This window comes from Lutra lutra, chromosome 1 (assembly GCF_902655055.1).
Source record: "Lutra lutra chromosome 1, mLutLut1.2, whole genome shotgun sequence".
Classification (NCBI taxonomy): Eukaryota; Metazoa; Chordata; class Mammalia; order Carnivora; family Mustelidae; genus Lutra; species Lutra lutra.
The window spans coordinates 22,982,013-23,004,826 of NC_062278.1; the positions used below are offsets into that span (position 1 = coordinate 22,982,013).

Consider the following 22,814-nt stretch of genomic DNA (forward strand, 5'->3'; position numbering starts at 1 on the left):
TGGCCTCCACCTTTGACCACACATTCAGATTGGACATGGTCCTTGGTTCTTACTCTGATCACAGAGGTACGCATCAATAGCTAACCTGTGCCCTTGACATGATACAACTACAGAGAAATAAGCAGCATTTTTTCTTAGCACAAAGGAGCCATTACCAAAACTCGAGCCAGAGGGTATGTTTTTCTAGCCAGATAGTCTATTTTCCAACGGGCTGACTCTTACCCTGGTTTTTCATTTGCATTTATTTTTTGCTGGTCTCTTCTTTCTGCTACTGACTAAAAGGAAAACCATGCTTATGACTTCAGCTCTCATATATCCCTAAATACTTTTATTTCTTTTACCTCCTGATTTTAGATGTCCAACCACTTACTACCAACGTATTCCATACTTACACATATGCATGCATACATATATGCAACATTGAGAAAAGTGACTGGACTATACTCAGTCCCCAGGAAATAGATGATGAATTGAACATTTCAGTAATTAAAAATAGTATACAAAGGTACAAAACCGATTCAAGTGGAAAAGGTCTAATAAGCTAGAACCAATATCTCTGATTCATCCCTCCACTCTCAATTGTTTTATAATCATGTTCATCCTCAAGTCTATCTCTTCTATACATCATAAGTCACAAAGTTATTTTCATCATTCCCACATCATAATTCTTGTGTTCTACTCTTCCTTCCTGTTTCCACTTCTAAGCCCAAATCTCATCTGCCTCTACCTGCCATGCCATTAGTGGCTCTTGGCTTCCTTTCCTATTGGACATCCCACCAAATTTCAATCCATACGGCATGTAAATGCAAAATCAATCTTTCTAAAGCACCACTCTAATCACGTCACTTCCCTGGGTAGGGTATTCAGAGCTTCCTCCTCTTTATAACATCAGGCTTGGGCTTTTCAGTCTGGCTTTCAATATCCTGAATTATCTGACCTCACTGGGTCTATGCAAACAGAGAATCATGTTGTCAAAGACTACCAAACACAGTCCTATGTTTACAATGGGTCTTGTGGATATCGGATTCCATATACAAAGCTTCCATCGCTGTTAGTATATTTTTCTAAACTACTTCCTAGCACCTTCCATCTCAATAATTAATGAATGCCACCCAATGCAGTGAATAAAACAATTGTACAAACGTGTTTCTTTATTCTTTCTTTTCACCTCTACTAGAACCAACAAAAAGTTAGATGGAGAGCTTGGATATATATCATCAGAATCTATGCATCCAAAGTCTGACCTTGCTACTTTTTTGAACTGCAATCTTAGACAAATCCTTTGTTTTTCATCAGTTTTTTCTTTCTAAAGTGAAAATTAGAATGATACCCATTGCTAAGGTTGCTATAAGGATTAAGTAATGCAGTATACAAAACAGACCTGAGATGTACTTAGCAAATATTGTCACTGTCATTTTGTTATCCTTCCCTGATAACCATATCCCTTCTGTTGCATTATTGCATATCCACAATATCAGTATTTTATTTTTTAAACTGAGGCATTATTTATTTATGACATATTTACAGACTTACAGAATTGCTCTTTTTCCAATTTATTTTATTTCTTTTCAGTGTCAGACACAGAGAATTGTTTTTATCCAATACATCATCCTGCATAGAACCTTAAGAAAGAACATCATATTCTAGGAGTAAAAATCCAAGTGTCTTAATAATTTATGCATAACCCAACATCTTTTGGACACAAAATACCATCAGTTTGGCTTCAGAGAACACAAATACCTGCTTGGAATTTTTTGAAGCCAAGGAACAAAGTAAATTCAACAATATAAAGTAACTTATTTGACCTTGAGTGTAATATTTTAATTAAATGGAAGGTAAGAGATATAATAACATTGAGGTTCAGCTTAGAGATGTGTAGGGTGTATGATACCAAAGAACTGGGGCCGTGATCTAGGAGCAGGACGAAAACAATCTTTAGCAGACTGTTGTAGGAAATGCTGTATGCAATTAAATTAAATGCATTAGTTATTCGTTTCCTCATTAAAAAAAGGGGTAATAATGACAATACTAAAGTTGCAGTCGTGAAGATAAGTTGGCAGATATAAATCACTGGAAATTCACAAATACCATTTTCACTTTTCTTTACTTTAAAAAGGCTGTCAGAGTATAAATAATGTTGCCAAAGATTTTGAAATTTATACATAGGCCTAAAGCCACAGCTTGATCAAAGTATAAAAGTGAAAACTTCCAGAAAGTCTGACTTAGTGATTATGTTATCTTGTGAAAGGTTAAAAAGTAAAAAATGAGAAAAGTTGCTTCTCTGAATTTAATCCTGATAAAATAAAATATTAAGAGGAATTATGGGGCGCATGGATGACTGAGTCTGTTGGGTATTTTGGTTTCGCTCAGGTGATGATCTCTGGGTCCTGGCCTTCACACTCAGCGAGGAGTCCACTTTCCCTCTCCCTCTGCTCCCTCCCCTGCTCACATATGCTCTCTCTCTCTCTTTTTTAAATAAATAAATAAATAAATAAAATCTTAAAAAAAAAAAGAGGAACTAGTAAGTGAAGTGGAAGTACATGGTATAAAGAGCTTTATTTTTAAAAAAAGCACAACAATAAGATATAGATAGAGATGTCTGAAAACAGATTCAAAATAATACTTTAAGTATCATATTCCTCTAACCAAAAAAAAAAAAAAAAAAAAAAAGAATCCCAAAGTAAAGATACACTCTATAAAGCAAAATTCTAAAAGTATATATCCAAAGGTACACATGTGGAAGAAACGGAAGGGAGCTCATGAATATAATGAGACTGCATAGGAAATCTTGGATGAGTAAATGTTTTAGAAACATTTTTAAAGTGAGATGAATCATGGAATTACAGAGCAGTAACTCCTCTGGCTATAGGCTAAGCTGAAATACAGTCTGTTGAAGACAACAGCAACAACAACGATTAGCTCTTGCATATGTGCTTTAGCTAGCACACTCTTCCTCAACTGCATCCACGATTCTTTGCAAATATAAATCCATCTCAATATGAAGACCGAAAAATAGAAGTCATCAAGCAAGCTTGCTCAAATTATACCCTATCACTTCTGGATGAACCTAAAATGGAAGGCTGCCTTCCTCTTGTTTTGAAGGCCAAACCCTACATCTCTGAATGTAATTTCTTTAACTTCTCTCTTCTCTAGATCACTGCATCACCAAAGAGCTCTTTTCTTCCCTTTTGTGTTTTTAGTCTTTTGTATTTTTAGTCTTTCTTGTATCTTATTACCATGAACTATAAAGATCTCTCACATGATACACTTTCTTCAGTTCTACTCTCTTCTCAGGCCATAAACTTTTCTTTTTTTTTTTTTTTTTTTTTTGCTTCCCTGTCCTGCTATTTCAACAGCCTGTTCCTAATTTCTTCCCTAACATCTTTACTCCTGGGAATCTGGTTTTCTCAAACACTGGGAAGCTGGTGACAAAGGTATGATTCAGAGTCACTGACTCAGCTCTTTCCCCATGGATGAGGATGTGGGTATGGCTAAACTTAGATCAATTGAAAGAGTTTGATATTTGTCAACCTTTCCTGAAGTGAAAGTACTCAAGTGAGTATTGGGCCAGAATGGTGCTTTAAATCTAGGTAACAGACATGTCTTAGACTTTTTCTGTTGATGCATCGCATCCATTTCTATCATCTAAGCTACTCCCCTTTATCAGAAGAAATGGAAGACAAAATCTTCCATTTCGCAGACTTACTTGCTGGTATGGTTTCAAGTGTTATGAAGGCACTCAGGGTGAGATATCAAGTAAGTGGTTTACAATACTGGTGGGGAGGGAAGACCACTCCCACTTTTCTGAGGAGGTTCATCTGGACAAGAGGCCCTATAGATGTGAATGAAGGGAGAAGATGGACCCCCTACTCCACAGCCTATTCACAGGTTTCTGTGTGGTACGGCTGTCAGGTCAACAGACGGGTAGCTTGGCAGTAGGGTTTCCTGACTTCCGGTTAGCAGTTGCAGACTTGACCTCTGAATTGCACTTTGCTAATTTGACCCCTGAAGCCAGAAGACTGGTGATTCTCTTGTCTTCCCTTTCCTCTGTCTTTTCAATGATTGTATAACCACTCAACTCAATATTCAGTTCTTTTCTGCTTGGTTTCTTAGTCAGTCTCCATCTGATAAAAGACTCAAAGATTAAGGGATTGTCTCATAAAGGACTGACCTTCCTGGATTCAGCAAGGCCATATAATGTGCAGTGTTATATCAATTGCATGCATCTGGGGACTATGCTGAGATGGGTTCCATCTGCTTCTGCTCTGAGTGACCATCTTCCTTCCAATAAGATTTTGTCTCTATTGTTCCTATTTCAGTTACAAACTTCATCTAAGCATAGTAGCAAATTCACAACACATCTAAAACCTTATACATTTCTTCTTTCACTACCTATCTGGTTTTCTCCAATTGCCAAATCTAAAGCATTATTCTACTGATCTTTTCACAACACTTGATCACACATCTTTAAAATTTCCTTTGTACAGTGGTTATATTAACTCTCTGAATAATTGTTTCTCATTTTATTTGTTCCTATATTTTTAAGTCCAATGATTAACCTGAGGTAATCCAGGGATCTCTCCTTAATTAGATCATTTCTACTTCTAATATTCTCTATTGAAGTGCTCATTTACGCCTGAGGTATAAGTGGAAATTATTTCCCTCTGTAATACTCAAGTATTGACCCTTCTCACAAGTCATGGACTCCCATATCCCATTATTAATAGGGCATTTCCATTATGACTAACAAACATATTAAATAAAACATACTAAATCCTTTATACATTCAATAATTCATTTAAACTTACTACAAGTCAGTCAGTTTTATGTTGGAGGCAAAAGTGAGACAGCAATCCCTACTCTTTTGGTGGTTACATTGTAATTATATAAAAGTAATTATATATGTAAATTTTACATTGTATTTAGATAAAAGTAACTATATATATAAATTATTTACTGTAAAATACTGTGGTCAAAAATTTAGCAGGCATGGGAGATAGTTGGGAGATAGGGATGAAAGTTGAAGTGTTGTAGTTTTAAAAATAAAATAAAACAAAATCAGAGATGGAGACAAACCGTAAGAGACTCTTAATCCTCGGAAACAAACTGAGGGTTGCTGGAGGGGAGGTAGGTGGGGAGATGGGGTAACAGGGTGATGGGCATTAAGCAGGGCATTTGATGTAATGAGCACTGGGTGTTATAGACAACTGATGAATCACTAAACTCTACCTCTGAAACTTATAATACACTATATGTTAATTAGTTGAATTTAAGTAAAAATTTTTAAAAAGAAAAAAAAAGAAATTGGGTGAACAAGAATATCTTTGCTAAAAAAGGTAATATTTAACCAAGAACCTAAAGGAATAATTAAAAAAAAACTCATGAAAATGTGAGGTACAGAAAATAGTAAGTAAAAAGATGAGCTATGTCTTGGGTTTTTAAAGAAGGGGGATGATCTGGGTAGTGGAGCATGACTAAGGTGGGGGAAAAGGAGAAAGAGGACAGAGAAGTCAAGGAGGGCAGGGTAGGAAGGAACATTGTGAAGCCTCATAGGCTTTCATAATCACTATGTCTTCATCCCTGGACAAAACGTTAAGCCACCAAAATGCTTTGAGTAGAAGAAAATCATGTTTTTAAACTAGTTTATTTGTTTGTTTTTGTTTTTAAAGAATTCTTCCTGTTGTTGTTGTTTATTTAAACTATACACCAGGGGGAAACTTCTTGCCAAAGCAGGAAGACCAATTTAGGAATTTATGGAACAATCTATATTAAGATCAAAGCAGACCAACAAACCAAAGAAATAAAAACAACCAAAATATAGAATTTGATTTCACAAAACCAAGGAGACTTTGGAAATACCTTGCTAGTAGAATCAACATGACACATCAAGGGGTTGGGCCTGAGTAAATAAGTAGATTCAAGGATGACTGAAAAGGAGCAACTGAAAAGTGGCAGTTGCCATTTATTGATATGGAAAGAATGCCAAGGGATGGTAGGTAGGGGTGATGGGCTTTGGATATCTGGACATCTGGACATTTGCATTGTCTATAAAACATTTATTTTTTTTAAAGATTTTATTTATTTATTTGAGAGAGAGAGAAAGAGAGAAAGAGCATGAAACGGAAGAAGGTCAGAGGGAGAAGTAGACTCCCCAGGGAGCTGGAATCCTGATGTGGGACTAGATCCTGGAGTCCAGGATCACAACCTAAGCAGAAGGCACTGGCTTAACCAACTGAGCCACCCAGGCACCCCGCCTATAGAACATTTAAAGGGAAAGGGAACTAAGCAGTTGGTTATGAAAGTGTAACATTCAGGAAAAAGATCCAAGATGAAGATATATATTGGAGTTACAGATGGAATACAGGTGGTATTTAAATCCATAAGAAGGACGCCTGGGTGGCTCAGTGGGTTAAGCCGCTGCCTTCGGCTCAGGTCATGATCTCAGGGTCCTGGGATCGAGTCCCGCATCGGGCTCTCTGCTCAGCAGGGAGCCTGCTTCCTCCTCTCTCTCTCTGCTTGCCTCTCTGTCTACTTGTGATCTCTCTCTGTCAAATAAATAAATAAAATCTTTAAAAAAAATCCATAAGAATTTAGCATATCAAGGATATGAGTTTATATAAAAACAAAAAGATCCAAAAATTGAGGGACAGTGGTTTTTAACAGGTCAGAGATTTATAACAACTAGCAAAAGATATCAAGGAAAGCCCGATGGGGAAGGAAACAAGAAAAGCATGCTGACATGCTAGCTAAGTTGGAGGCTGAAGAGATGATTCAAGGAGAAAGAAGTGATTAATTGGGTAATATTCTGCCACTAGATCAAGAAGTATGAGGACTGAGAATGAGCCACTGGATTGAGCATGAAGAAGCTCAATGGATACCTTAATAATATGTTTTATAGAACAGTAAAGGTAAAAACCCAACTGGAAGAGTTTGTGACAGAATGAAAGAAAAGTAATTAGGTACAGAAAATATAATCAATTCTTTTGTGAAGTATTTTTTATTAAGGAAGAGTAGAGGGCAAAGAATTGATGTGGTTGCCAGAAGAATTTATAAGGTCAGGATGATTTTTTTTTAAGATAAGAATTATTTTCCACTACAGAAATAAAAAGCTTACTTTTCTTTTTTACACTGACACCCACCAAATCAAAAGAAAAGTAATCCATCTTCCTGTTATACACACAGACACATACATACACACATACATACATATATATGTATAAAGAATATATACACTATATTATCTCCCTTTCTGGAACAGTGGACATTACCTTAAGATGTTAAGATGTTTGAGTTTACACTTATAAATTTTAGGTTATTTAGAGAAACATGGAAATGAAACATGTAGATGAATGCAAACATGCTAAATGTTTTTAAGGACATGCATAATTTGACCACCTCATTATTTTCCTGTTCTCATCACCACCACTGATGTCCTCACACAATATGGCCTCCAGTCTCCCGTGATTGTGCAGTCCATGCTATTTCACAACATGTTACCCTTGATTCTTGCCATTTCTCCCTTTCTTTTCAAGGGACCTGTTTCTACTCAGTCTTTCAGACTGAACTCAGAAGTTGACACCTGTTTGAAACCATCCCCAAGAATTCCAAAGGGAATTCCATTCTGTATTCCCAAGCATTTCATTTCATTTCATTGCATCTGTCTCTATCATGTATATAGCAAGGGAAGTTTGGAGTTTTTAGTTACAAAGCAGAAAGATCCTTTTATGATGGTAACATTATAGAGACTGATCTCAATATGGTATAGGGTATGGGCCAATTTTCAATTTCCATTTTTCTCTAAATGTAGATTTCTACCCTTCTTTTGTACTCTAACTTCAGTGTAAAGATCAGGGGCCATATATTACTCATCTCCTGATTCCCAAAGTCAAAAACAGTGCCTGGTACTTACTAGAAATTCATGATACACATGGTGAGTGAGTGAACTAAAAAATGATTAAAAATTGATGCAAGAAGGGGCTCCTTGAAAATAATATCTAGCTATCCTAATTTTCTTGTCTTCCAGAGGAACCAGGGAATTACAAAATTAAGCTGATGCTATACATAGTTTCTGAGGGCACACAAAAGTTTGCCTCATAGTTTTGGAAAAAAGAGAGCAAGACATAGACTTTTCCAGACCAGTTACTAAAACTGATCATGTAAGAGAAACCTGGCTTTATATTCAGTTGAGGAAAGTTTGTTTCCAAATGAACCAACTTTCATCTGCTTTCAGGTTTTATGTAACAAGGGTCTGGATCAAATATGATTCAGTTATAAGGATGTGCGGATTGAGTATAATTCCATAAATACAGAATTTTGTTCAATTGATCCAGGTTAGCCTGTAAGCAGGTTATTCTTCCCAAAAATGACTTGATAGATTTCCCCATGAGTTAGGGGAAAATACAGATGACCATACTTTATGGTATTTTTGAATTAAATCAATCCTGGAAAGAGGGCTAAAACATTGGATTTGACAAGGTCTCAGTAGGTTAAAAAGATGAGTCCAAATGGACAAGATGAGATTTAATAGGGGTAAGTAAAGGGTCCTGACTGAGGTTAAAATAAAAATCAATTGTGAAGCACAGCATGGGAGAACTCACTTAAGAGCAGTTTGTGTGAAAAAGATACAGGACTAAAGGAAACAAATGGCAAAATGACCTGAAATTTTGTAACCTTTAATAGAAATACAGTGTCCAGTATAAGGGAGGTCATTACCACACAATCAAGTTTTACTCTGCATTGGTCTACAATTACCAGATCTATGTGTTGTTGTTGTTGTTGTTTTTCCCTAGACCTATGCATTATATATAAAGAGACATTTAACAAACTGACTTTTACCCAAAGAAAAGTGATCAATATGAACTAGAACTTGGCCATAATAGTAGCCCGCTAGTATTTATTGAGTACATGCTCTGTGCTGGGGCTTTGAATTCATTTTCTCACTTAGTCTTCACACAGTTCTGCTCAGCTGGATCTTGGAGTGGCTTCTGTGGAGCACTGAAACCCCCTTCAGCACAGAAGCACCCATTCCCAATGTGAGATGTGTTGCCTGACAGCTTACAGCAGAGTCCCTCCCCTAAAAGTGCCCAGGAAAAGGTGACTTTATCAGGAAAGCCTATCAACTAATGAGGGCAATTGGGAGCTCATCACATTAAGATTTAATATGAAAAAGGTTACAGTTAAGAGTTAAATATAACAGAGGTGAAATGAAGTACGAAAGTTAAAATTATGAATGAAATCATTTGATAATCTGCAAAAGTTAGATTAGTAGTCTTTTAAGAAAAACTTCAAAAAATACACATATAAATACATATAGACTACCTTGTCAGATCATGACTATTAGAAGTAGAAAAATGTAAGGAAGGAATGATAATTGTTAACTATATTGTTACAACTTGATTCTCCTTTATGTGTTCTATATTTTTCATTTTCTCTAAGATGAGTATTTAAATCAAAAAAGAAAATGTGTTTCTAGCTAGAAAAAAAAAGATTATCACCCTAAGAAGTGCACTTGAAAAAAAAAAAAACTATTGAAGAAGTCTTTTTATAAAAACCTCTCTCTCCCTCTCTTCATCTAATTGTATTTATATGTGGTATTTTAATAAAAAAATTAATATAGCAAAACTGGTTATCAAACACATGTGGGAAATATCTGATATTTCCCATATATTGTAGTTTTCTAAAGATAGAATATAAACCAGAGGACTGAACCAATCCTTGTTCCTGAATATGAAGCCAGGGCCTAATAGGAAGACCCTGTTCATGGTTTTTCTGATTTAATTCAAGCACAGTTAAATATAATTTATTTTAAAAAATCATTTGAAAAATGGACCTAAGTTCCTTGATACTAATTGTGAGAATGTAAAAACAAAAATGGAGTTAAAATTAGGACTTGGCCAATTCAGATCATGTAGGAAGTAGGACCAGAGAAAAAAAAGACTCAGAGGAGACCTTTGACCTAGCCAATATTTTATCCTACTTACTATTTAAATCATCATCATAATAGATATAATAACAAATTGAGCTTTTACATATTTTTCCTAATTTCTGAATGTATCTTTTTTCTGTAAAATAAGTATAAATAATTTCTCATGTATGTCTTTGAGCTACTTTGAGAATTATGTCTATGACTACTCAGGATTCAAGTTAGCTAACCACTCCAATGTGTCTTCTTGCTAGAACTTTATCAAGCTTTTTTTCCCAGCAGAGATAAAAGCAAATGAAGTGGGAAGCATAGAGATGAAATATCCAGCTTACAAATATAAGTGGTATCTATATGCCAATTTCCATACATTGCTGTACCATACACTTCCACATCCTGCCAAATAAAGACTAGACCACCATTGTTAAGAATAGTACTATTGGGCACCTGGGTGGATCAGTCATTAAGCATCTGCCTTTGGCTCAGGTCATGATCCTGGGGCTCTGGGATCAAGAACCACATTGAGGCAATAGGGCTCCCCGCTTGGTGGGAAGCTTGCTTCTCTCTCTCCCACTACCCCTGCTTGTGTTCCCTCTCTCAGTGTGTCTCTGTATCAAAGAAGTAAATAAAATTTAAAAAAAAAAGCAGTACTATTATCATACTTAATAAAACATTTAAAAAGATGTCTAAATAAATTACTATATTTTAGAGTAAAAATTAGACCTCTATATTCAAAAACACCAGTTTTCTGTGAATCAATGATTATTTAATATGCAAAAATTCTTTTAACTATTTTAAAACCATTTATAAGATCACATATAGAAACGATGTATGCACACACAAGATTTTTTTTTTAAATTAAGAATGCTAGCTACATTCACAAGTTATGTTACTTTTCTGAAATTGCTATATTTAGGTATTTGTTTGTTGGCCTTAGTTTCCCTTTTTTTTTTTTTTTTTTTTTTAAGTAGGCTCCACACCCAGGGGAGTCTAATGCAAAGCTTGAACTCACAACCCCAAGATCAAGACCTGAGCTGATTTCAAAAGCTGGACACTTAACGAACAGAGCCACCCAGGTGCCCCTACTTATTTTTAAAAACATAATTTCGTATTTTTAGAAAATTTGTAAGACTACTGCACAGATCTTATCTTTATAATGTGGACCATTTAGAGTAAGTTGACATGGTGCCAATTTAAGTGTGTATTTACCATAACAAAACTCTCTCTTACATAAGCTCTAGAAAACAATTAAATTACCATCTAATCCAAAGACTACAATCAAATTTCACCTATTATCCCAGTAATGTCCTTTATAACAAAAGATGCAGGCATGGCACTTATTTGTTATTTATCTTTATTGTCCTTTAATATAGAAAGTTGCCTTAATCATTCCTTTGCATGGCTTTGACATTTTGGAGGCACCTCAATTCAGATTTGCCTTCCCTTTCCTCATACTAGATTCTGATTATGCATCTTTGGCAGGAAAATTATAATTGTTATTCTGTGTTTTTCTCATTGCCTATTTCTGGTAGCATTCAAGTTTAATTTTCTCATCACTGGTGATGTTAATTTTGATCACTTAATTAAAGTGGGATCTGGTAGGCTTATGACTACAATGTTGCTATTTTCCCTTTGTAATTAAAAAATAATTTGGGGTTGGGGCGCCTGGGTGGCTCAGTGGGTTAAAGCCGCTGCCTTCGGCTCAGGTCATGATCCCGGGGTCCTGGGATGGAGCCCCGCGTCAGGCTCTCTGCTCAGCAGGGAGCCTGCTTCCCTTCCTCTCTCTCTCAGCATGCCTCTCTGACTGCTTGTGATCTCTGTCTGTCAAATAAATAAATAAAATCTTTAAAAAAAAAAAATAATTTGGGGGTAGACACTTCAAAAGTATTTTGATTGATTTATTTTTTTTTATCATCTAACTTGCTAAATTTTTTCTCAACATATACCTGCATTAGCAACCATTGATGCCCCTCAAGTGAATTCATTTGTATTATGGTATTTGCTAAAAATGGTTGATGGATACTTTTTTAAAATTTCTTTTCATCCTAGCAAAACACATTGTTCCAGACTTATCTTGTACTTTCCTTGTCCCACTCCTAGAATCAGCCATTTTTACAAGAAGCCTTAGTTACTTTTAGTATTTAGAAACCAAAATGTGGCTGCCAGCCATGTTTGGTCTTTGCTGCTGAGGAGCTGGAGATCTCAAGTCCTCTCTGTGGATACAGCTGGCTGAGAAATTGTTTTCTTTTCTTTCTTTTTTTTTTTTAATTTCAAGTTTTTATTTAAATTTTAGTTAGCTACCACATACAGTAAAATTGATTTCAGGTGTAGAATTGGTAAAATTGGTTTCAGGTGTAGAATTTAGTGATTCATCATTTGCATATAGAGAAATTGCTTTCTAAGTAAGATTCCTGACAAAAAGAAATACCTTGTGAAAATGACTGAACACACACACACACACACACACGCGCGCGCCCCTTTACTTCTTTTCCCCTTTCTGTATCTACCTACATACATTAAAACCGGACTTCACACCAATAACTCCAATACCCAACCATTATCCCAGGGTCATTCTAGTTTTTGTATTTTTATATAATTGCTGATGTCACCCATGTGCTTGAAGACATGAATCATCCATCATTTACCGTACCACTTTACTTGGACCCCCCCCTTACACTGATTAGGGTCTAACATTCCTCTCTGGGTTGCTGTTTCTATCTTGCCACATGCAAATGCTTCTTACTTGCCCAGACTCCAACACCCCACACTAGACCACTGAACCCCCTTTTAGTCTATTAACTCTGCTAAGGGTCTGTTGCCCTATGATAGGCTGCGCCCCCACCTGCATACAGATGTCTATTGTGCTCAGATGTAAGACAATTATAAAGGAGGTAAAAAGGAAGGAAAAGAAAAAAGAAAAAAAAAGATTTTGAAACAAAGGAAGTTAAACAGTGTTTTCTTCCTATAGTTTTCTCAGAATGTATAACACATAATTTCATGTGCAGTTGTTGCTGTTTTAATTCATTGCCCTTTTAAATCAAAGTAATCTGTTACAACATAAAATAACACATGCCAAATGATCTGGGCCTTTTACTAGGGTCAGATAGGCCAATGAGATACTGAGCTATGATACTGACATCTATTTTGAAATATTTAAATTTCTACATAACATTTCTCTTACATTTTATTTAAAATCACATTGCACTTTCATTGTTCAAATTCTTCAGGAAAGACTAAATTTTGTAAGCATTAGGTAAAGAGGTCCCATCAAAGGAATAATGTTTATTACTGCTGATGTTTAAATATATGTTTCCCATCTAAGGCTCAGGGCCTAATTTATTTTTATATCTCTGTTACAATTTCAGTCAAATCTCTCTCTTTCTGAAACAAATTTTAAGTATGTATTTGTCACAAAATTTTGAAACACTAGGAAAGTTGCAATATTCAAGAAATATTTCCAATAACATTTTAGCTCTTAGCTTGAGGGAACATTTTCTTTCTTTCTTTCTTTCTTTCTTTCTTTCTTTCTTTCTTTCTTTTTTTTTTTATGGTTAAGCTGAGGGAAACTCATTAAGTTAGTATCTTCATTAGGAGAATAGGTATCAAATATATTTTTCAGTGAAAAATGTCACAGTAAGAAATGTCAGATATGTGGGCACATGGGTGGTTCACGTTCAGTCCACTGGGTGTCTGCCTTCGACTTGGGTCATGATTTCAGGATGCTGGAATCCATCCCCGCATCGGGCAGCCTGCTTCTCCCTCTGCCCTTCCCCCCTGCTTGTGCGCTCTCTTTCTCTCTAATAAATAAATGAAATCTTTAAAAAAAAAAACTGTTAGATATGAAGGTATACAGACAATAAATATTTCCTGAGAATTTAATAAGATATCAAAATCTCATGAATATAATGTTCTATTTTTTTGTATTTTTTCCAGAATTATAAGTACTTTAAAAATTTTAAAAATCTAGTCATTAGCAAGTTTACCTATACAAACCTACATCATTTGTAAGAAAACAATGTAAAATTGTATATCAGTATTAATATAACTGTATATACATATACTGATCACATATTTGGTTATTATCTATAAAAGAGTTCATACTAATTAGAAGAAAATTTGCCTAATTTCCTGAGGCTTGGAATTAATGTAAATAGTGAATGCTTCCGATCAGTAAAAATCATGCTCACTTTAATTTATTATCAGTGAATTTTTATATGACTTAGCACATTTCATTTTCCTAGAATTTAATTGCTTGTGTAATGGTTTATTCATATCCCTAAATGTGGATAGTCTACGTCCTATGATTTTCATTGAGATTAATTTTCTTTTTTTTCTTAAATTTTATTTATTTATTTGAGAGAGAGAGACAGAGAGACAGAGATAGCTAGAGAGAGCACTACCGGAGAGGAGAGGGAGAAGCAGGCTCCCCAATGAGGAGAAAGCCAGATGCAGGGCTCATCCCAGGACCCGGGTATCATGACCCAAACCAAAGGCAGTGGCTTAACAGATTGAGCTACCCAGGCACCTCTGAGATTAATTTTCTAAAGACTTCATGGTAAATGATATATAGTTGTTATTTCCTTTCTTCTTTAATTCCTTCCTCCCTCCTTTTCTCCCTAAATTCCCTCTTATCTCAATATTTTCCTTCTTCCTTTCTTCCCTTAAGCCCTTTCGCACAACCCCTTCTCTCCCATCTCTAGTGTAGCAAAACTTGAATTGGAGAGAGAGAGATTTCAGTTACATAATAATTTGAGTATTATTAGCTTTGTAAACTTTTAAATTTCCCTTTTGGTCTTTCTAACTAATGGCATGACTTTACATATCAACAGAAGTAAATATATTTCTTAATATAAAATTATAGTTATATACTAGAACTCTACTTAGAAAACATTTTTAAATATTTTTGTGGAAACTACTTATTCTATTAAAACATAACAATCCCCCCCAAAAAATTACAATAATTTTCTGATATTTCTCTATGTAGTTTTAAAAGGCAAAAATCATGTTTTGTATCTTCTGAGCTATGCGAAATATACTACAATGTATACTTTCAGACTTCCAATCGGTCTTGTAAAACATAATGCAAATTCTAGAAATAAATATATGTGTTATATATAACTTATTTATATAACTAAAAACATAACAATTTCTAGTTAAAATGAATTGTGTCTACATGTTATTATTTTGATATCTTTAAGCTTTTGGGGAAGAACTAGAATGTTTTCATATATAAAATGAAACACTTTTCATTGAAAGTTATATAACTCTAAATTTTCTATTTGCCTTAAAAATAAGCTATTCTTTGTACTTTCAAGCTTAGGATTTTAAAATAGGTGAATTTTAGTTTATTTTCTCTCAAGATGTCTTTTTAAATTTTTTGATAGGATTCTTACTCAACATAAAATATAATTTGCTTTCTTAAGACATACCTTTTTTACTTCTTTTGTAGATGGCTCACTCGTAAAGTTGGGTGATCAGAATCATGGTTTAAAATCAATCTTGATTAGTAAATATGTTCTAATTCCTCACTATCTGTCAGACACAATTGTTCTAAATTTTTAAGCACCAGTTCATTCTTCCTAATAATAACCTATATCATGACTTATAAGAATGAAGCTATTTGCTTATAGAAATATTTTATGAGATCTCAGAAATTATTGTGCTATACTTACCAGCCAAAGCAAGAATATATTCTTGAAATCTTGTTCCTATACGGTTAGTGGCTGTGCAATTATATCGTCCAAAGTCATTGTCAGATGTAGGTGCTATCTAAAATAATCATAATAATAGAAGTTTAACAATTTTAAAACAAAATCATGGCAGTTTTAAAATAGATTCTAGTATGCCCACCATTTTCACACTTGTTCAATTATTCACAACTCCTTGTCATAACTCTTTTTCTCTCTGTCAGGTAAGCATCACACCCTTTTAAGATGTAATGCATGGACCTATATTTTCACAGGACTAGGTGAAATATAGTTTAACTCTTAATTTATTTGGTAGACAAATGCCATCATTTTATTATATCTATTGAATAGAAAAAGTCATTAGATATTTGTGTATGGAAAGCTCAGAAAGTGGCTCACAGTTTGAAAAATATATATTCTGCAATTGCCGCAGACATGAGCTTGAAAACAGAACACTGTACCAAAAGCATGGTTAATTAACCCTCTGTTTTCTCTTTTAGACTAAAGTCAAGCAGATTTAAAGTTCATGAAAGGCTGGAAATATAACAGGTTTCTTTTCCAACTCTCATGATTTTATTGAATATAAAATATTAATGAAGGATGAGGACTTACTTATCCTAAGAAAGAAAGAAAGAAAGAAAGAAAGAAAGAAAGAAAGAAAGAAAGAGAAAGAAAGAAAGAAAGAAAGAAAGAAAGAAAGAAAGAAAGAAAGAAAGAAAGAAAGAAAGAAAGAGAAAGAAAGAAAGAGGAAGGAAGGAAGAAAAAGAATCTTTCCAGGTATGTATTTTGCTAGAAAATGTTGCCCTTGGGTAGCAATCCCTGTAGACAAGCACATTATCTTGATGGCTAATAATAGTATCTTGCCTCCATTTCTGTTCAATTCCTATCATTCTCTTTCAGTTTAGGTGGAAAACAGCTGACCTCAGTCCTTACACATTTGAAATCCGTAATTAAGTTAACCTTCCAGGAATCTATTGCTGAACATTGGGGCCAACCCTGTAATTCTAATGTACCAGAATTCTGAAGTATCAATTCAGAAAAGAGATTTGATGATAGTAATAGATATAATTTTCAATCCCAGTAACTATTATTAAGAGAGAATATGCTTACAACAAGAGTTGCTGTTAATTTCAACTCTATCCCAAAAAGGGGTTAAATGATTTTGTGGTAATGGGAGGCTCTTAACTAAAAGTGCAATTTTGAGTTCCATTGAAGATGATAATTCTGAAAACGCACAAAAAAGCTGTGCCATTCATTCCCTGGTTAGCTGTCTATCTAGGAATAGATCGTAAGTTTAAGGACTAGAGACTTTAACCATTCTTTTGTAAGTACTCCTGAGTGATTAAAACATTCATTTTTCTTACATTCCAGCTTTTAATAAACCAAGCTAACTTGACTTGGCTATAAATTTACTAGTGAGAAAGGAATCTGCCCCCAACATTTCTACATTTTGCAGGCATAGGAGAGTTATTTGTACAGTCCATAGGGAACAATGTGCACTGAATTGATAAAATACAGACAGGATGGCCATGACAAAGAATCAGGACTATTGTGCAGCCCCTCAATATTAAGCAAGTATTTTAAATAACCAGTTTCATTGGAACAACTTTTAAAAGGCTCAATTTAGGGTTTTTTCATTTGTTGGTTTTTCTGTTCCTGGAAGTTGACCTATCAAAGATAAAAGTTTTACTGTTTTATCTGAAATCATTTCTTTATTATGTTGTATGATTAACAAATTCAGAAAACACCTCTAGTAGTACAGATTATTAAAAAAAAAAAAAAAAAGCCCACAGACCTAGATATAACCTGGCAAATCATGATCCCTGCTGCATAGCTGATGTGTCCTAGGAAAGCAATGTGAATGCAGCATTCAATAGTGACTTTATGACCAAGCCCAGTTTAATGAAATGATAGGTAATTTTATTAAAAAAAATATTGTACAGCAAAGATATGTTATAAAGCAGTTTAAAAATATTCACACATTTGAAATATACCAATTATTGCTGATATTTATCCAGGAAGTGCTAGGAACACCTACATATGACTCCACTTTTTTCACATTTTAATATGCAGGTAAAATAATTCAAAATTACTTAAGATGGTGGGCTTTAATAGTACATAATATATTGATCAACAAATATAATTTTGAATATCAAAATACGAGCTAGGAGTACAATGCTAATAAAGGAGTTCTCTAGTTGTTTCCCTAAACGTTCATAAACTTCATTTCCTCTTTCTATGTGTTCCATAGTGAGAAAATCATATGTTTAATAGTTAGCCTTTTACTTAAAGATAAAGAACAACACCACAGATGATCAAAAGCACAATATTATTCTAATCATCCTATTAGAAAGTTCCTACATCAATGGTTGCCCATATATTAAAATGTTGGCTTATTACCTTATTACCTTAGGAAGTGCTCAGAATTTAAAAAAAAAAAGGTTGATTTTTACAGATTATTTTATTAGCACCAATCCAAAGGAATTATGGAATATTCTGTTATGTTTTAAAATTCATAAATTTAAAAGACTGAATTACATATTTGCTCAATGAAAAAGGAAAAACTTTAAAAACCAATTCAAGAAATCTGTTATTGACCAATTTGTTATCAACTGCACACTGTATTTTTGTATATTGTATTATACGCTCTTAAGAATTAGCCATTATGTGACTATTATAATAATTCCTGTGCAAAAAAATAATAATGTACTATCCTAAGCAAATATGAATGCTATTAATTTAAAATCTGTAATGCTTATCATTGCTTTTTTTGGTAGTAATTGTCATTTTGTTTTATTTTAAGTTGTATTAGCTAATAAATTAGTTATTTATTCAGGGCTTTCATTTAATTTTAAAAAATAGTATATACATAAAAAGTGGATGTTCAAAGTAAATGTTTTTTTTTTTTTTTTTAAGATTTTATTTATTTGTCTGGGGCGCCTGGGTGGCTCAGTGGGTTAAAGCCTCTGCCTTCGGCTCAGGTCATGATCCCAGGGTCCTGGGATCGAGCCCCGCATTGGGCTCTCTGCTCGGCAGGGAGCCTGCTTCCTCTTCTCTCTCTCTCTCTCTCTCTGCCTGCCTCTCTGCCTACTTGTGATCTCTATCTGTCAAATAAAATAAATAAAATCTTTAAAAAAAAAAAAAAGATTTTATTTATTTGTCAAAGAGAAAGAGAGCACAGGCAGGGAAGAAGCAAGCAGAGGGAGAAGCAGGCTTCCCGCTGAGCAAGGAGCCAGATGTGGGACTCAATCCCAGGATCCTGGGCTCATGACCCTAGCCAAAGGCAGCTGCCCAACCAACTGAGCCACCTAGGCATCCCAAGGTCAATGCTTTTTAACCAATAAATCATGTGGTCTGTAAAAACAAAAACCACTTAGTTTTTACTTTGGGGTGGAGAGGAATGCCATTTAGGCAGAAGATTAAATAACGTGAGAGATTTATATGAATAAAATATTTAAATATAAAATGTTTAAAATATTTAAATGTCAGATTTACAACACATTGCTTAATACTGACTACGGGGAATTACGAGCTATCCCAGAAACTGAAAAGTGGTAAAATGAACAAAGCAGAAATTACACATTAGTCATTTAAACATGAATGAACTTAAATCTACCTGTTATGGAATAAATTGTGTCACCCCCCCCACAAAATAAATATGTTGAAACCCTAACTTCTAATGTTATTTGAAGATAGGGTCTTTAAGGAAGTAACTGAGATTGAATGAGGTCATAAACATGGGCCCTGATGTCCTTATAGGAAGACAAGACACCACAGTTCTCTTGTTCTGTCCATGGTTAGAGGGCACACCTGCAACCCAAGGACAGAAATTTCACCAAAACCCAGCCCTCTGGTACCTTCATCCTGGACTTATAGCCTACAGAAATATGTGGGGGGAAGGAGGTTACTTTATTTAAGCTACCTGGTCTGTGGTATTCATTATGGCAGCCTGAACAAAGTACCCCAAACTGAAGTTAAACCTCACCTCACTTTTTAACTAGTTAAAAACCTAAATTTTATGTTAAATCTAACCAAGTTTCTTTGTGAAATTGACCTCTGTGTCAATTCCCAATAGTTCTTCTAATAAAGTTACAAAGTAACCAACTTAAATTCAAACAAATTTAGACACCACCCATCCCGAGGTGTTTAAATCCTTTGGAATGGGTGGTGTGCACAGATATTTGCCTTACTAATATTTTACAGTATATGTATTTGTTGGGCATGTAAGTGATAGTCAAAGCCTTTTTGCCCTAGGCCTAGAAAATCGATATAAAACAATAGTTCCTTTTAGAGTCCTACCCTCTTATCTTTTTGGCTATATTAATAAATAAATAAAATAAAATACAAAATTAAAAAGAAAGAAACAGATAAAGACAATCATTTAATGAGCAAAGAGTCAGCTATCCAAATATTTGGGGAAGTGATGGCTAAATCCTTCTGTCAACCAAATTTTTCATGAAGTCCTGTTACCAGGTAGAAAAGTAAATATGGCACCAATGAGAACACCTTTAAGTTAATACATTGAGTGTCAAATGTTATTTTAAAACATGAATTTTTAAAATGAATGTAAATTGAATTACAGTGAAAAACATAGCATCTTTTTAGCTAAATAAGGTTATTTGAGAGAGCTTCCCAATTGTACTGAAAACATGAGGAATTGGAAGGTTCATGTTTGTGATCATAAACACAAAAACTTTGGGAATTGATACACACACACATAATCTACAATTAATAAATAAAAGGTATTGTATTCAAACAGAATTAAAACGCCAGGCACTTGGCAGTATAAAGAGAATTATCTATAATCTTAATTTAAAATATAAAATGAAGTGAGGCATTGAACAAGTAAATCTGGTTTATTTAGAAACTTGTAAATATGCACCCACCAAAAAGTTATGTATGCGTCTTAGATGGAGGGCATAATCTCAAAATCAATAACTAGTATCAGCAACACTTCTGGTCCTTAATAACTGATGAATTACTAATTCCCTCACCCTATTTTTTCCTGATATAACATTTTTCCAAAAAAAAAAAAAAAAAAGAAAAATAATGGCTTTTAGGGACGCCTGGGTGGCTCAGTGGGTTAAAGCCTCTGCCTTCAGCTCAGCTCATGATCCCAGGGTCCTGGGATCGAGCCCCACATCGGGCTCTCTGCTTGTCAGGGAGCCTGCTTCCTCTCCTCTCTCTCCACCTGCCTCTCTGCCTACTTGTGATCTCTGTCAAATAAATAAAAATAAATTAAAAAAATAATGGCTTTTACCATAGACTCTTTTTTATACAAGAGTGAGATATTATTAATCATTAATGGTCCATGATCTAAATGCACAAAATTTCCTTTTTAAGTAAATACACATGAAAGAGACAAAATAAAATTTGTACGTGTATATACATATTATGTAATATAAATGTATATTATATAATTGTATTTATATTAACATTTTATATGCATTCTAAAATAGTAGGTGACTGCTAAAATAATACAACTTATTCATATGTACATGAAGACTTACCTCTAATATCATCTTTCTCCCTGAACTATATGTCTTTAAATTAGTGATGTTTTTAGCTGGAAGGACTAATTTCTCTTTTCTCCAATGGACTGATGCTGGTGGATTAGATTTCACATCACAGCTTATATTGATAGGGTTTCCTTCCCAAGAGTAATAAATTGTTTGGTTTGATATAAACTTGGGAGCATCTGTAAAGCAAAACAATATAACATTTATAGACCTCTTCTTTAAGATAAATAATCACTTGATTAGTATGTACAACAATAATTACTGCTTGAATGCAAAAAGAAGCCACAGAAATTCTAATGTCACTTTAATATGTGACATGAGAACTCATGAAAATATGTTATTTGACTGTTTCATCAAATAATTTTTAATTACTATACAAATATTAAAAGTTGGCCAATTATTAAAGTATGAAAGATTAATGCTCAGAGTTAATTCTGCTTTTGATAACCTGACAAAAATTATCTACTCAGTTAATTAATAGGTATCTACATATGTGAAATCTCTTTCTGGAACAAACCTCTAATTATAAAGTGTGAGTTTAGCATAACAAAATCGGTGGTCTTAGGTCATATTAAAATCTTGTCTTACTCAAAAAAAAAAATCTTGTCTTACTCATATAATTTCTTCTATGAGATATTTTTAAACAGATATAAAATCTAAGTTGAAATGTCAATATCACAATTAAGAAACAAGTGTTTCCCAATGGAATATTATGCAGCCATCAAAAGAAATGAAATCTTGCCATTTGCGATGACGTGGATGGAACTAGAGGGTATCATACTTAGCGAAATAAGTCAATTAGAGAAAGACAACTATCATATGATCTCCCTGATATGAGGGAGAGGAGATGCAACATGGGGGGTTAAGGGGGTAGGAGAAGAATAAATGAAACAAGATGGGATTGGGAGGGAGACAAACCATTAGTGACTCTTAATCTCACAAAACAAACTGAGGGTTGATGGGGGGAGGGGGATTGGGAGAGGGAGGGTGGGGTTATAGATATTGGGGAGGGTATGTGCTATGGTGAGTGCTGTGAAGTGTGTAAACCTGGCGATTCGCAGACCTATACCCCTGGGGATAAAAATATATGTTTATAAAAAATAAAATTAAAAAAAAAAAAGAAACAAGTGTTTCCTGAAATATCATTTCCAGTTTTAATTAAACCAGAGATGATTTAATTTAATCCACAAAGTTGACTTGAAGATTAAGCAGTTCCTATGAAGCTCGGCCAATTCTCCATAGCTTACCTCAGACCTCTATAAAAACAGTTAAGAGAAAATAGACAATATTAGTATATTACCTTATTGAAATTACCTAATTGTGAAGACCCACAAACATGATTTTTAGTCTTGCTCCATTCTAGAATGATGATGTAGCACAAATGCCAATCAACCATAGCCTCTTTGAGTCTTAGTAGTTAACAGCATAAGTATTTGAAAGAATTCATCTTTAAAATTTTTACATAAAAGCAAAGTCCTATATTAAGTGGTAGCTAAAATGTTGCTGATATTATTATTGTCACTAATATTAACTACTCAAAACTTAATATCACCTCATTGAATATCAACTTCAGTAATCTAACTTAAATATTTTGTTTTACTCACCCCAAGTACTTAAAAATGAGCTACACCAATTTTGTTGTATATGATTTCATAGAAGATACATAAGAATTATAATCTGTAGTACAAA

The 22,814-nt window shown here is 34.2% G+C and overlaps 1 protein-coding gene across 2 annotated transcripts in view; it reads right to left on the reverse strand.

Annotated features, from left to right (window-relative positions):
• NCAM2 (neural cell adhesion molecule 2) overlaps nucleotides 1-22,814 on the reverse strand; it is a 532,785-nt gene that overhangs the window by 100,023 nt on the left and 409,948 nt on the right. For both annotated transcript variants that reach the window (XM_047721657.1, XM_047721668.1), the window contains exons 10-11: nucleotides 21,117-21,304; nucleotides 15,592-15,688 (exon numbers count right to left, since the gene is read on the reverse strand). In XM_047721657.1, coding sequence (XP_047577613.1) covers nucleotides 15,592-15,688; nucleotides 21,117-21,304 — 285 coding nt within the window. The remainder of the gene's footprint in view (nucleotides 1-15,591; nucleotides 15,689-21,116; nucleotides 21,305-22,814) is intronic.